At 40.0% G+C, this 14,116-nt stretch overlaps 1 protein-coding gene across 2 annotated transcripts in view; it reads left to right on the forward strand.

Annotated features, from left to right (window-relative positions):
- The window catches only part of SAMD7 (sterile alpha motif domain containing 7), a 69,194-nt gene extending 55,517 nt beyond the window's left edge, over positions 1–13,677 (forward strand). For both annotated transcript variants that reach the window (XM_081570829.1, XM_081570828.1), the window contains 6 exons: positions 142–266; positions 4,010–4,088; positions 5,329–5,957; positions 6,937–7,058; positions 9,638–9,748; positions 13,464–13,677. In XM_081570829.1, the coding sequence (XP_081426955.1) occupies positions 142–266; positions 4,010–4,088; positions 5,329–5,957; positions 6,937–7,058; positions 9,638–9,748; positions 13,464–13,658 (1,261 nt within the window). In that variant the 3' untranslated portion in view covers positions 13,659–13,677. The remainder of the gene's footprint in view (positions 1–141; positions 267–4,009; positions 4,089–5,328; positions 5,958–6,936; positions 7,059–9,637; positions 9,749–13,463) is intronic.
- The last annotated feature ends 439 nt before the right edge of the window (positions 13,678–14,116 follow it).

Genomic DNA, 14,116 nt, shown 5'->3' on the forward strand with positions numbered 1-14,116 from the left:
AGATTGCAGAACTTTCATACTTCACTTTGGGAAGAAATGATAGAATCCCATATGGCTATTAAAAAAAATCTCACTGCCTATGCAATGGAAATTTTGTACAAATCTATTTTCATTTTACCTATTTTGTATCTTTTTCCTTAGAGATTTATTGCCTCCTACTGTAGCACCAGCTGACCCAAGACAGTTTTGTGTTCCTTCCCATTTTGGATCTTCTGCTCTATCAAATGCAAACATGCCAAACTTGCTGTCCAATCGTGTCTACTCAGGTATGAGAAACTGATGTCTCTTATCTCTGGAGCCACTGTGAACTGAATTGCTGCATTAAGCTTGCCATGAAAATTATTGCTAAATTTTGGAGGCAAAACTGTATAGTGATAATGCTTATAGTTTCTACAATTACTACCTAGGTTTAAATCTTGGTTCCACCACTGTGTAAGTTGCTTAACTCCTCAAACCATCAATTTACTGATGAATAACACGAAAATCTGCAATTAGTATCTGTCTTACCTTACAAGGAACTGATGAAGTCATAAGGAGATGAGATTTGAGAGTAAAAGGCCCTGGGGCAGTTTATATTTGGTCTGATAGGCCAGTGAGAACTTGCCTTCTACTTGGGGGAACAGGGAAAGCTCTTGAGGAATCTAAGCAAAGGAATGACATGGTCTGACTTACGTTTCACCAGGATCACTCTGGCTGCTGTGTTAGGGACAAACTTGATAGGATTCAAGTTCTGGAGTTAAACTGATGGGAGTTGATGGGCTATTAGAATAGTCAAAAGATGATGATGGCTTGGCCCTGGGTGGTTACAGTAGGAATAGTAGGAAATGGTTTGATTCTGTAAATACTTTGAAGGTAGAAACAACAGGATTTGCTCAGAGTTTAGATATGAGATGTGAGAAGAGGAGAGGTATTAAGGAAGACTTCAAAAATTTTAGCTGAGAAATGGGAAAGGGGGAGTTGCTATTCACTGAGTTGAGGAAGACTGTGAAAGGAAGAGTTTTGGGGATGGGAGAGATAGCACAGGCATTTGCAATGCCTACCTGCCAATAAATAGGAGATGTCCAGAAGGCAGCTGCAGTCCAGAGAGGACATCTGGGGATAACCTGGAGATACAATTTTGGAAATCATCAGTATATATGAGACTCAATGAGATCATTTATAAAGTGAGTTAAAAAGGATTAGTTAGAAGTTAAAAGGATGATCCCTAGGACACACCAACAGGGTCTAGAAGATGAAGGGAGATATAGAAGGAGCAACCAGTGGAGTGAGAGAAAACCCAGGAGAGGATAGAGGCCTGGAAGCCAAGAGAAGAAAGTGCTTTTAAGGAAAGAGTAAGCAATTGTGTCAAGCATGCAGCTCAGAGATCAAGTAAGATGAGGACCAAGAATATATGATTAGATGCAGCTTTGCGGAGGTCATTAATTATCTCAATAGGAGCAATTTCAGCAGAGCAGTGTCAGCAAAATCATGAATGTGGGGCTCCAGAGAGACTGCTGCTGCTGCGTCGCTTCAGTCGTGTCCGACTCTGTGCGACCCCATAGACGGAAGCCCACCAGGCTCCACTGTCCCTGGGATTCTCCAGGCAAGAACACTGGAGTGGGTTGCCATTTCCTTCTCCAGTGCATGAAAGTGAAAAGTGAAAAGTGAAAGTGAAGTCGCTCAGTCCTGCCCAACTCTTTGCGACCCCACGGACTGCAGCCTACCAGGCACTTCTGTCCATGGGATTTTCCAGGCAAGAGTACTGGAGTGGGGTGCCATTGCCTTCTCCCCAGAGAGACTAAGAGGTGAGAATTTCCTCACAATATCAAAGATCAAACTATGCATCTTATCTTCTCAAAACTGTATTCAATGAGTTTCTGTTTGCCCCGGTTTTCCAATTTCAACAACTTTTGATAGGAATAATGTGAGTAAAAAGCCTGAGACAAAGAGAAATATGACTGGTGCCAGGGCCACTGAAGACGCTGACCTGCCTGGATTTGAGCATATCGCATACCACCATGCATGGATCCGTTCTGATGAGTCTGAGCAAGGGTCGGATCTGAAACTGGACACACCCGCTGGGGTGTGACAGGCCCAACAGCTGAACCTGGATGGTAGCCCCCTCTGGCAGCAACAGCCCAGTAAATACATAGCCCAAAGTTATAGGTAACAGATAAGCAGACCTGTGAAATAGTTGCATTGCTGACCTAGAGAGAGTTTTTTAGTGGTTAAAAATACAGAAACTGCTAATAGTTGGATACAAACAGGCAGGCTGACAATCTGTCCCAGGTACAGAGGTCAGTCTCCCACCCCAAAAGCTGATGTGTTAGAGAGTAAGCAAGAGCAAAGTAGGACCTCCATCCTATAAAAAATGAGCTACTAAGTTAAGTTAGCAAAAGAGGAACTGAGACAGGGATCAATTCCAAAAATTGGGATGTTAGGTAAAGAGTGTATTATTACAACTGGACTAGCACTAAATTTGATGTCAACTATTTAAGAAAGAAAAAGAAACTTGAAATAGATTCGATGAGTCCAGATTTTACAGGATGCTAAAATCTAGGTGATGAGAACTGTGCCCTCCGTGGACGTTCTTTTTACGTGGACGTTCTCTGCATCCTTGGGGATTAGCCCATGGGTTGGCAGTTTCATGCTTGCCTGCTATCTCAAGGAACATATCTTGAAACCACTGAACTACAAAAACGTAGAGTTTTAGAGTCAGAAGAAGTTTTAGAGGTTATGTCATCTAGCCTCTGAATTCTACAACTGAGAAAAAAATCTCATAAAAATAGAGTATGGTGTACTTCTAGGTAGGTTATTTTTAACAGGAGTTTAATGAGCTCTGCTAGCTTGGTGTAAGGCAAGTATAAAATCTGTTCTAGCCTTCATGATACTAGCCCTCTTGTTGGGGAGAACAGATTTATACATGAAAGACTATCATTGAACAAAACTATGTATAATCAGTGTCATTTGTGTGTCTGTTATTGTTAGAGTGTGGTCTGTAGACCTATGCTGGTCTGAGAAGTGTTTGAACAATAAATGCATAGACAGAAAGGTTTAGAAACTTTTACAGCCATTCGACAGAGTAATTTTATGTCCATTAATCTGATCATTTCAAATTGTGCTTGTGTTCATTCTTGTTTTCATTTCAATTTTCTAAAACATCATTTATGTATTTTTAAAGAGTCCACGATGGGTTGGAAATTTTAAAAGAAAAAAAGAATCCTTCACCATAGATGATTTGAGAACCACCAGCATAGACTATAAATGTGTTAGGAATCCAGAGAAGGAAAAAAAAATCAGTATAAGCATGAAGTTACTAGGCAAGAATAGAGCCTTGAATTCTGATGACGCTGACATTATTTCAACACATTTTGAAAGGTTGACACAAAGAACGTAATTGCTGTTCAACTCCATTGAAATTGTTTTGTAAAAAATATTTGCCTCAGCTGCACCAAGAAGTCAACATAGAGAACTTCTTATTTTATCCCCTTAAAACACTGTATTTATTTCCAGGGATTTCAGTACATCAGGAAGCACTTAGTTATTTTTTTTTTAAGGTCAACTAATTCTTCTTGCCCCCCGCCTCCAAAAAACAGTCATCAATTTTTACTTCAAAAGCAAGTAGTCAAGAGATCCACAGTTAATTTCATCTTTTTCCTTTTGAAGTATGGTAGGAAAACATTGCCAGTTATGAGACCCATACTTAAAAAAAATTATCTGAGGGATTTCCTGGCAGTCCAGTGGTTAGGACATGGTGCTTTCATTGTAGGACCCCTGGTTCAGTATCAGGGAAATAAGATTCTGCAAGCCATACAGTAGAGCCCCTCCCCTCAAAATTACTTAGTGTTATCATGCCATCACCAAAGTGACTCTAAGATGCTGACAGTCATGAACTGACATCCTTTCCAACACTGTGCACAGTTGGTGGTTTTTTCAGATACTGTTTTAAATCATTATGTATTCTTTTATTATCTTCAAGTGGATATTGTTAATTTGTTCATGGGGTGGAATGGTGGTTTTCTTGTTTAAGGTTGGGGCATTTTGCCACCTGAATCCATAAAGGCAATGGCTAGAAGGAATGAAATGATTCAAAGACAGCATACTGCCAGGTAATGTAACAATCTTGTTTTAATTATTTTCTATTCATTCACTTGTCTGAGTATTCATTTAATATAAATATATATGTTATTTATATACTTTTGTATATATTCATTCATTTGTTATATTTATATATTGTTGTTTTGTATATGTTGTTACATTTGTGTATATGTTGTTGTTGTTTAGTCGCTCAGTTGTGTCTGACTCTTTGTGACCCCATGGGCTATAGCCTGCCTCTGTCCATGGGATCTTCCAGGCAAGAATACTGGTGTGGGTTGCCATTTCCTTCTCCAGGGATTTGTGTATGTGTATTCACTGATTATATACATATACACACACATTCTGATTACTTTCAAAAAGTATTTCAGGAATACTACAAAAAGAGACATATACAAACATGTCCACAGGTTGGTTAAAGATAAAAGCAAGATTAGAGATTACACAGTGAAGCTAAGTTTATAGTCAGTCAGTCATAATAGTCAGTCGATGTCTCATAATTAAATGCCTACCTATGATTCTTTTGAAATTCATATTGGCAATTCTGTCTTAAATGACTTCAGTTCTGCCCAAAGATAGGAGTCAAGCTTGCCAATCAAACTATGTCATCAGAGCCCAGACAGCCCCTCGTTAGCCTAAAAGCAGCCTTCAGCAATCAGGAGAAGCCAGTAATAATGATCAGGGTATGGCTATGGGTGAGAAAAGGCATCAGAGTCAACTTTCTCATCAGTGGACACTAAGGGGTTCAGGTGATGACCAATAAGCAAAGTAAAGTAAGCAAAAATACCAATAAGCCCTCCACTCCTCCTCCCTTCCCCTACCCTTACCATATCATTAATTTTAGCAGTTGAGACCTACTGCATTTCTTGAGTCTCACTAAAATTGTACTGCAATGTTTAAAACCTTCTTCCCAGGACTTTAGTTTCTTTGAGAATTAATCTCTGGCAAGAAACTACTCTGTGTTGTGTTCTCCCCATCCCTGCTAAAATTGACTTATCCAGTAGAGATGTTCTAAAGACTGGCCTTGGACTTCCACTGTGAGACTTAGCCAAACCCTTCATCCTCTGATCTTACTCTAAACTCTCCTTCCAGTGGCTTTCTGGGAGATTCGTGTTTATGCCCAACAAACTTCAGATAAATGGCCTAAAGACTTACAGGAAAAGCAGAGGTGCTACATTAGGGAAAGCAGAGGGCCACTAAAAGTATTTTTCTAACGGTTTTCTTGGTTTATAAAATATTTTGTTTTGTTTTTAGGATGGAAATGGAAATGCATGCCATTTACCAGCAAAGGAGAATAGAAAAAGTTAATTCTAAGGGACTAGCAAGCCTAGGGATCCCATTCATTTATGGCTCCAGTATCCCTGTGGGCCCAGCCACCTACCATGGCAGGGGCATGCTCCCAGCCAGTGACCTGCACATTCACAGAAGCACCCTGAGAAATCTTCAGGGAAACCCGGTGATAGTGGCGACTGGTCCACGCTTTACAGAGAACTGGGGGCAGAAATGTCGTCGTCTCAGGAGAGGTACCGGGAGTCAGAAAGTTCTCAACAGTGACCCTGAGAGTTCTAAAAGTCAAGTAGAAGAAAAGCCCCTAGGCCAAACCCATACAGTTCTCTATGAAGAGAACGAGTATACAAAAGACCCAGAAATGGAGGCTCTGGACAATCACACATTGGGTGAAACCAGTGAAAAGCCAACTACAGCTCTTTCTGACACCTGTGGAGAGCTGGAGCCCAGCCACAGAAAGCCCTGGGGAGCTCAGGTCACTCCCCTGGAAGAAAAGGTTTGGGATGACAGGAAGGAGAAGGCCTCAGAGCATGGTTTGGCAGCCTGTGGAGAAAAGAACGGGGTGTACCCCCCAGCTCATCGATCATCTCAGCCAGGTAGGTGTCCAGGGGCCAATCCTCAGGAACTACAGGTTGTCAGGTCCGTGAAATTATTACACAGTGATCTGTAACAATTGTGTTTCTTTTTATCCATCCTACTTAGAATTACCCCCACTTGAAAAACTTATTACATTAGTTCCAATCAGCCATAACAGTGAAATGTATCTCTTTTTATATATTATTATATAGAGAATTTTCAGTGAAGTCTAGAAAGGTATAAATATGAGGAAGGATGGGAAAACCTACCAGAATTTTTAATTAAAATTTTAATCTAATTTAGTCTCTTCAGCACAAAATAGAGGGGCTTCTTTCTTAGAAGTATGATTCAATCTCCTCTGTATTTAAGTGTATTAATAGAAAAAATAGACAAACAGAATCTCTTTCAATGTTCATTATTGTTATGATACAGTTTAATCTAAAAGTATTAACACACTATCCCCTGCCAAACACATTGAATAGTTTTCTAGAACTTTTTTAGATAAAAAAATATAAAACTGGAATTTCTTTAGATAAAAATATTTTAAAACACAGGGATTGGGGTATGTGTAATCTAGCCACCACACCAGCTGTTTCCCTGACAAAGTATTAATTTGCCATTTTGATTAAGATGGAGCTAAATTGTTGTATGGCTTAGAGAGCATCATAAATCATGTAACATCATAGAACATGGTGTTAATCTGGAGAATGAAATCCACAGGGTATTTCTATTGAAATCTGAGAGAAGCTGGAACTTTGTTTTTATTTACGATAAGGCAGTCATTAAAGATCCTTTAGAGGAAGAAAAGAAAGGAGACAGCTAAGCTTTTTTAGAAATAATCTCTCAGTAACTCAATAGCTTTTAAGGGGGTTACATATAGATCTACATCAAGGAGCTGCTCTGTGGTAATAGACTATGAAGCAATTAATGTAACTATATATAAAACTGTACTCTTAGCTTTACCCTTTGCCACAAAATAATTTCCTTTCCATTTTAAAGGAACACACGTCCTGCTTACAATCAAGGAAAATCTGTCTTTGAATGAAGATATTCAGAAATGGACTGTGAATGATGTGTACAACTTTATTAGTGGCCTTCCGGGTTGTTCAGACTATGCTCAGGTGATGTAACATTTAAATTTTTTTTTAAAGTGAAGTGACTTTTTTTTAAAATAAGACATTTTAAAATATACTTCCTTCATAACAAGCTCTGTCTAACTTGATTTTGACCCCAAAGAGCATTCCTAATAATCTCTTCCTTTTTATGTCATTGGCTCCCCTGGAACAGCAGCCTTGGATTAATGGAGCTTGAGTCATGTGCCCACACCCCAGCTTCAGGGGAAGCTGGGAAAGCCAGTGTCTGGCTTTAGTTTCAGTCTCCTCAAGATTCCTGAGATGTGGGGATTCTCCCAAAATTAGGAAGTTCAAAGGTCAAACAGCCAAGAAGAAGAATGAGAGATATCTACCATACTCCCTGTTCATCCATTTAGCAAACATTTTGGAGGCATGTACTTCTGTATCAGAAGTTTTAGGCTACTCGTCATAATAACAGAAATATGTACTTTATTCTAAAAAGGATAAGAAGGAAATACGTTTGAAAAGTAGGAAATTAATTATTTTAAAATTCCATTTTTATGCTAGGGCAATATGTTAAAATGCCTACACATGTAATTCAATCTGATAGATAAACACTGTTTTTTAAATTATAATGAACTGCTAGGATACTTGGAAAGTAAAACCAGTGTCACCTATCAGTGATAAAAATGGGAAAATCAGAGATAAAAATGGTGGGTTGGCAAGTTTTTGAGGTTAATGTCAATGTTACGTTTTCAAGTATATAGTTTACTTTTTCAAGTGATTTTAATAATAACGCAATTCCAAGCAACAATGTACCAACTAAATTTAACATCATTATCTTTGGTTTATACATTAAAGGAAAAGAAATCAGGAAAAAGACATTATTATTAACTACATCATAATGAATTGATGTTAGAGATAATTGTTTTCAGATCTTATTTTGTGATATTTTCCTTCAGTGTAATGCTGTTAATTTTTAAATTCTTCTTTTTTCTTTCCTCTTTCTTTCTCCCTTTGTTCTTTTCATGGAACCAATGGAAAAGTCACAGAGTAGTAATTAAGAGTATGGCTTATGAAAGTACAAGTTCAAATCCCAGCTTTTCCACTCTCTGGACATGTGACCTAGGACAGGTTGTCTCTCTCTTTGGTGTCTCAGTTTTTTCATCTGTAAATGAGGATAATAGTTAAATATTTTCTCAAAGGACCATTGTATTAATGAGTGCCTGGCACCTTGTAAGTACTCAATATATTCTATTTTCATCATTATATCTGAGGCTTCTAGAGAAAGCAGAATCTCAAGTTACTTATGAGGCAAGTTGTATTCTTCAAGTCACTTACTATATCTTTTTGCATACCTGCTAAAAATGTTTGTTCTATTTTTCCTACTCAAGGAGTATAACCTTATTATTTTATTACTAGTCATCAACTGTAAGTAAGTCACTTTTTAAGTTTGTCTGTGCCACTTATCAAGTGCCACGTCAACCACTGGTACAATGGAGTTACAAAATTCTGATAGCCGGAAACATGAAATCCTATGTATAACGAATGTTACGTTGCTGACTTCTGATGGACTGAATCTGTTTGAACTCGCTATTTTTAATCAATAAGTGATTCACAGTCATAAAAATGCAGTTTATAATAACCACTCTTGTAATAAATAACATTACATGCATTTCATACTTTATAATCCCAAATGTTCCCTTGTGGGTACCAAGAAGCCACATAAACTCGAAGACCCCAAACTTTACTGACTCATTATCTCTTACCAACAGGATGCTAGTGCTTCCTTCCCCACGCCTAGGAGTGGCACAATTATTTCTAGGTGTTTCTCAAGTGTGTTTAGGATCAAGTCCTGCTCTTGTTTCCTCACTAAAGTTGGTTCCCCTCCCAGCAATTGTTGGTGTTATCAACAGCTCTCACCTGCGTTTTCCTCTCCTCCCTTCACTGCTCATCTAAGGCAGGGCACAGAGGCACTGTGTCTGTAAATGTGAGAGTTTGAAATTTGCCTGAAATGGTTTTTACCCATATCCCTTCACTCAGACTATTTGTTCATTCATTGATTTGTCCAGCAAAGACGATTGCACATCTGTTTTGTACCAGGCACTGCATTACAGATACATCAGTGAGTAAAACATGGGCCTGCCCTCAAATAAGAACTATTCCATGTTGAAACTGAGTTCTATATTGAGAGAATTGGGTGGCTTAGACAGTAAAGAATCTGCATGCAATGCAGAAGATCCAGGTTCGATCCCTGGGTCAGGAAGATCCCCTGGAGAAGGAAATGACAACCCACTCCCGTATTCTTGCCTGGGAAATCCCACAGGCAGAGGAGCCTGGTGGGCTACAGTCCATGGGGTCACAAAGAGTCAGACACAATTGAGTCACTAACACTTTCATACTTTTCACTTTCATAGAGAGAATTGCAACGTACTCCAAGAGTTGTTAAAGAATACAAACAACATTGGAGCACAGACAAGAGAGTAACTGAAAATAAGAAACGTTACAATTTTTGTGTCATCCTCAAGCAGTCCTAATGTTTCCTCCAAAGCTGAAAATCTATATGTAAAACAAGATTTTTTTAAAAAGACGTTTAAACAAAGTTGACATCTTTTATGTTTAATAAGGTATTTAAAGATCATGCAATTGATGGAGAAACTTTGCCATTACTCACAGAGGAGCATCTTCGAAGTGCTATGGGATTAAAGTTGGGACCAGCACTGAAGATTCAATCACAGGTAGGGTGATTTTTAATAACTAAACATGCATTAATGTTATGAAGCTTAAGAGAAATATGTTACTTTCTTTGGTTGTAATATTAACAATACCTGTTTAACCTCTTTACTAAACTTTTGCCCTCTGTGGGTGTGGACATAATAGAATAAGGGAACCTGAAAACATCGAACGGGGCATGGTACATGTCCCTAGGTTCAGTTGGGAAGGCATCAAGCAATGGTGTATTGGTCAGTGTTTAACAACCTGCTCTCTTTAAAAAGGAACCCTGATTCACAGTATTTGTCGATTTCTGTAGTGTAAAATCTTCCCCCCATGGCTGACAAACTCCAAATGCAACTGAATACAGGATTGGGAAGAGATACACAACAGCACCCTATTTTAGACTCCCTTCACCATGTAGATAGCACAGGTGTAAACAACCTCAAAAGCAGCGATGATAATAAACAATTACAGTAAAAATAAGTAGATAAAATAATTAAGTGATAAGTTTGAAGCAGTTAATATTTTGTTGTTCTTCAGTTGCTAAATCAGGTCTGAGTCTTTGGGTGCGACCCCATGGACTGTAATGTAGTCTGCCAGGATCCTCTATCCATGAGATTTCTCAGGCAATATTACTGTAGTGGGTTGCCATTTCCTTCTCCAGGGAATCTTCCCAACCTAGGGATTGAACCCACATCTCCTGCATTGCAGGCAGATTCTTTACCACTGAGCCACCTGGGAAGCCTATTTAATATTACTACTTTAGCTTTCTATATAATATATCTAATTGTAACTTCATATAATTTAGTTTTTAATAATGGCATTTTTAGGGCTTCCCTGGTGGCTCAGTGGTAAAGAATTCACCTGCCAATGCAGGAGACATGGGTTCGATCCCTGATCCTGGAAGATCCTACATGCTGTGAAGCAACTAGGCCACAGCTATTGAGCTTGTGCTCTACAGCCCAGGAACCACAACTTGTGAGACCTTATGCTGCAGCTATTGAAGCCTGTGGGCCTAGAGCCCACGCTCCACAGTAAGAGAAACCATCACAATGAGAAGCCTGTGCACCGCAACTAGAGAGCAGCCACAATGACCCAGAACAGCCAATAAATGTGTAATAATGGTATTTTTAACAATTCGCTTACAAACTTCTTAAAAGTTTAACAGTTGATCTCAAGAGCTGAAATAAGCCATAGCACCCCTTCTCATCACTACCTCCACTGCTTCATTCTGGTCTAAGGCACCACTGTCTCTCATTGGATCACTGCATTAGCCTTCTAACTCTTCTTCCTGCTCCGCCCCTGCCCACCTAGAGCCTATTCACACAGCAGTAAAGAATGATTCTTCTAATACATGACAGATCATGTCACTCTTCTGCTCAAAATCTGCAGTAGCTTCCCATCTCTTTCAAAGTCATATATTATTTGTGCTCCTCCCCACCCGTCACCACCCTTGCCTTGCTGACCTCATCTTGACATCTCTCTCCATCAGTTACTGCTTTTGCCCATTCACCTCTGGATGCTGTTTGAACATCTAGGCAGGCTCCACCTTAGCACATCTCTCTCTGGCTGTGGTGCTTCCCCCACCCTACAGACATCCTCACGCTTTGCTCCCTTCATCTTTGCTCCACTCTCCCATCTCAATGAGGTTTGTGTGGTTCATGCTACTCTTTTTCTGCTCTTCTCTTTTCCCCCATAGCACCTATCACTTTCAATCGCACAGTATAGTTTACTTATTTATTACCTTTATATTTATTTTTGATTTCTCTCTGACCCCACTAGAATGTAAGCTCAATTAGAGCAGAGATCTTTATCTGTTTTGTTGACTGAATAATCTCAGAATGTGCAAAACCCAAAATAGGTCAGTAATTATTTGTTGAAAGAATGAGTTTCCTAAAATTGAAACCAAGAAGCCTCAACTAACTCGTTCAGAATTTATACAGTACTGTACCTATTTACAATACATATTCAGACTGGGTACTGAGTTTCTAAAATGTCCTTCCAAAACCATTTTTATTTATCTAAACTTTTTAGGGTAAAGAAGTTCTTTATTTCTAATTCAAATACTTCAATGTTTCCATTGGTGGTGTTTTTTTCAACTTCTTATTCTGGAATAATTTTAAATACAGAAAAGTTGTGAATAGAGTGCAGAGAGTTCACCTAGTTTTTCCCAGTGTTAACATCTTACATAACATGGCACATTTGTCAAAGCTAAGAAATTAACATTGGTACAATATGATATTCACCTTTAAGTGATTTGTTTTCTTTAGTGAGGATACTATATCTCTTGGAATACTTACAATAACACTGCACAGTTTTTTTTCCTCAAATCAGATTTTCTTTGCTTTGATTTATCATTTTGGTTGTGTTTTTGTTTTGTTTCTGTTTGGGGGGGGATTTTTTTGTCTTTATAGTGTGGCCAACCCAAGTCATTCTTAATCTTCTCCTCACTTGCTGTTAACATTACCCCTCTATATCATTTTCATGAGGCTATAGTCATTTCTTCTGCTCCTGATATATGTAAATGCCTCCCTGCAGGCCAACTGAGCTATTACATCCCAGGCTCCATCTGCCAGCATAACAAGGCAGGGCTTCCACAGAAGCTGTGTGGAAAGGGGAAAGGGAGGGTGGAGATCCCACTGATGCCAGATGTTCAACCAAATAGAACAGTTACAGAGTCCTTGGGATTGGGATCGCCCAGGGGTCCAACTGAAGCAGGAAAAGTGAAAGGTTCTGAGCACAACATCTGAAAGTCCCAGAAGGTGAGCAAGCAGGAGTGCATCTCAATCTCCAAAATGGGAATCAAGGGCAAAATTCCATTACAGCAAGAACTGCTAAGAAGGAGCAAACCCACACTTCAGAACAGAAACCTAGGAGATAGACCTGGACTGAGCACACAGGAGAGGGGTAGGAGAAGAAAACACTGAAATTTGAGAACTCAGGTATTATTAGGATGGCGGGAGCTTGGTGTTTGAGCTACAGCAATGTGAACAATATAGAAATCTCCTGGGTCCCCCTCAGGATCAGGTTTGTGCATAAGCACACTGGTTAGTACTGGGCACCAAGTCCCACGGGCTTCCCTGGTGACTCGGTGACAAAATATCTGCCTGCAAATGCAGGAGACTTGGGTTTGATCCTTGGCTCAGGAAGATCCCCTGGAGAAGGAAATGGCAGCCCACTCCAATATTCTTGCCTTAAGAATCCCATGGACAGAAGAGTCTGGCTGGCTTCAGTCCATGGGGGTCTCAAAAGAGTCAGACACAACTGAGCAACTGAGCACGTACCAAGTCCCAGAGCCACCTTCTTTAAGTCTCAAAACAAAGCCCACTGAAGGCCAGCTGTGTGCTGAGGCTCTAAACAGTTTCAGCCTCAGCCAGAGAAGGATGGGCTGGGTGCTGGTGATGGTGGAGTCTGGTGTCTGTGGGAGCTCTTGTGGGACCCCTGGAAAAGGGAAAGCTGGGGGAATGCTGAGTGAAATGATCATGTGTGCTGGTGAACTGCAGCAGGACCAAGAACAGGAATTGGTAAGTTCCTACCATCTCTATACCCAGTTTTACATCGCAAACACTATAATTCTGGAAGAAAAAGCCCACTACATCCTAGAATTGCGCCCTCCACAATTGTGTAGATGCCCTATGCCTGCAATTACCTCAGCCTCCCTGCCACCTGTGTCTCTGAAGAATATGCTGAGTTATTGAAAGGATTCACAGATTTAATTACTATATTTTGTCTTCAAAGGTATCTCAGCATGTGGAAAGCATGTTCTACAAGAAAAGTCTTTCACTTCCTACCCACATGAAACAAGCATTTGATCAACCAACAGATACAAACCCTCTTTTGGATTTTAACTCCTGGAGTGATACATTGGACATTCCTTGTTCCCAGGATATGATCGTTCCTAGAGGAACTGAGCAAGATAATATGAGAAATTAAAACCCTCCTGGAGCAAGAACAATCTTAATTGTTTCTCAGAAAACTCTAGGATATTCTGAAAGGTGTGTAAGAGTTTCCCAGGACCAGATGAAGGCTGAGAGAGAGAGAGAAAGCTTGTCTACCTGAGCTGTCCCAGAGGGGTCCTTGCTCAGGCTTCAAGGAGTGACCTCAGCTTCAAAGTGTGTGCATGTTAAGTCGCTTTCAACTCTTTGTGACCTTATGGACTGTAGTCCACCAGGCTCCTTGGTCCATGGGGACTCTCCAGGCAGGAATACTGGAGTGGGTTGCCATGCCCTCCTCCAGGGAATCTTCCCGACCCAAGGATTGAACTCACATCTCATGTCTCTTGCATTGGCAGGTGGGTTCTTTACCACTAGCACCACCCACCTGGGAGGCCCTCAGCACAAAGTAGCTGGTGTGTGTTAGTCGCTCAGTCATGCCCGACTCTTTGCATGGAC

Source organism: Giraffa tippelskirchi, chromosome 2 (assembly GCF_054371585.1).
Source record: "Giraffa tippelskirchi isolate mGirTip1 chromosome 2, T2T-mGirTip1v1.2.pri, whole genome shotgun sequence".
NCBI lineage: Eukaryota > Metazoa > Chordata > Mammalia > Artiodactyla > Giraffidae > Giraffa > Giraffa tippelskirchi.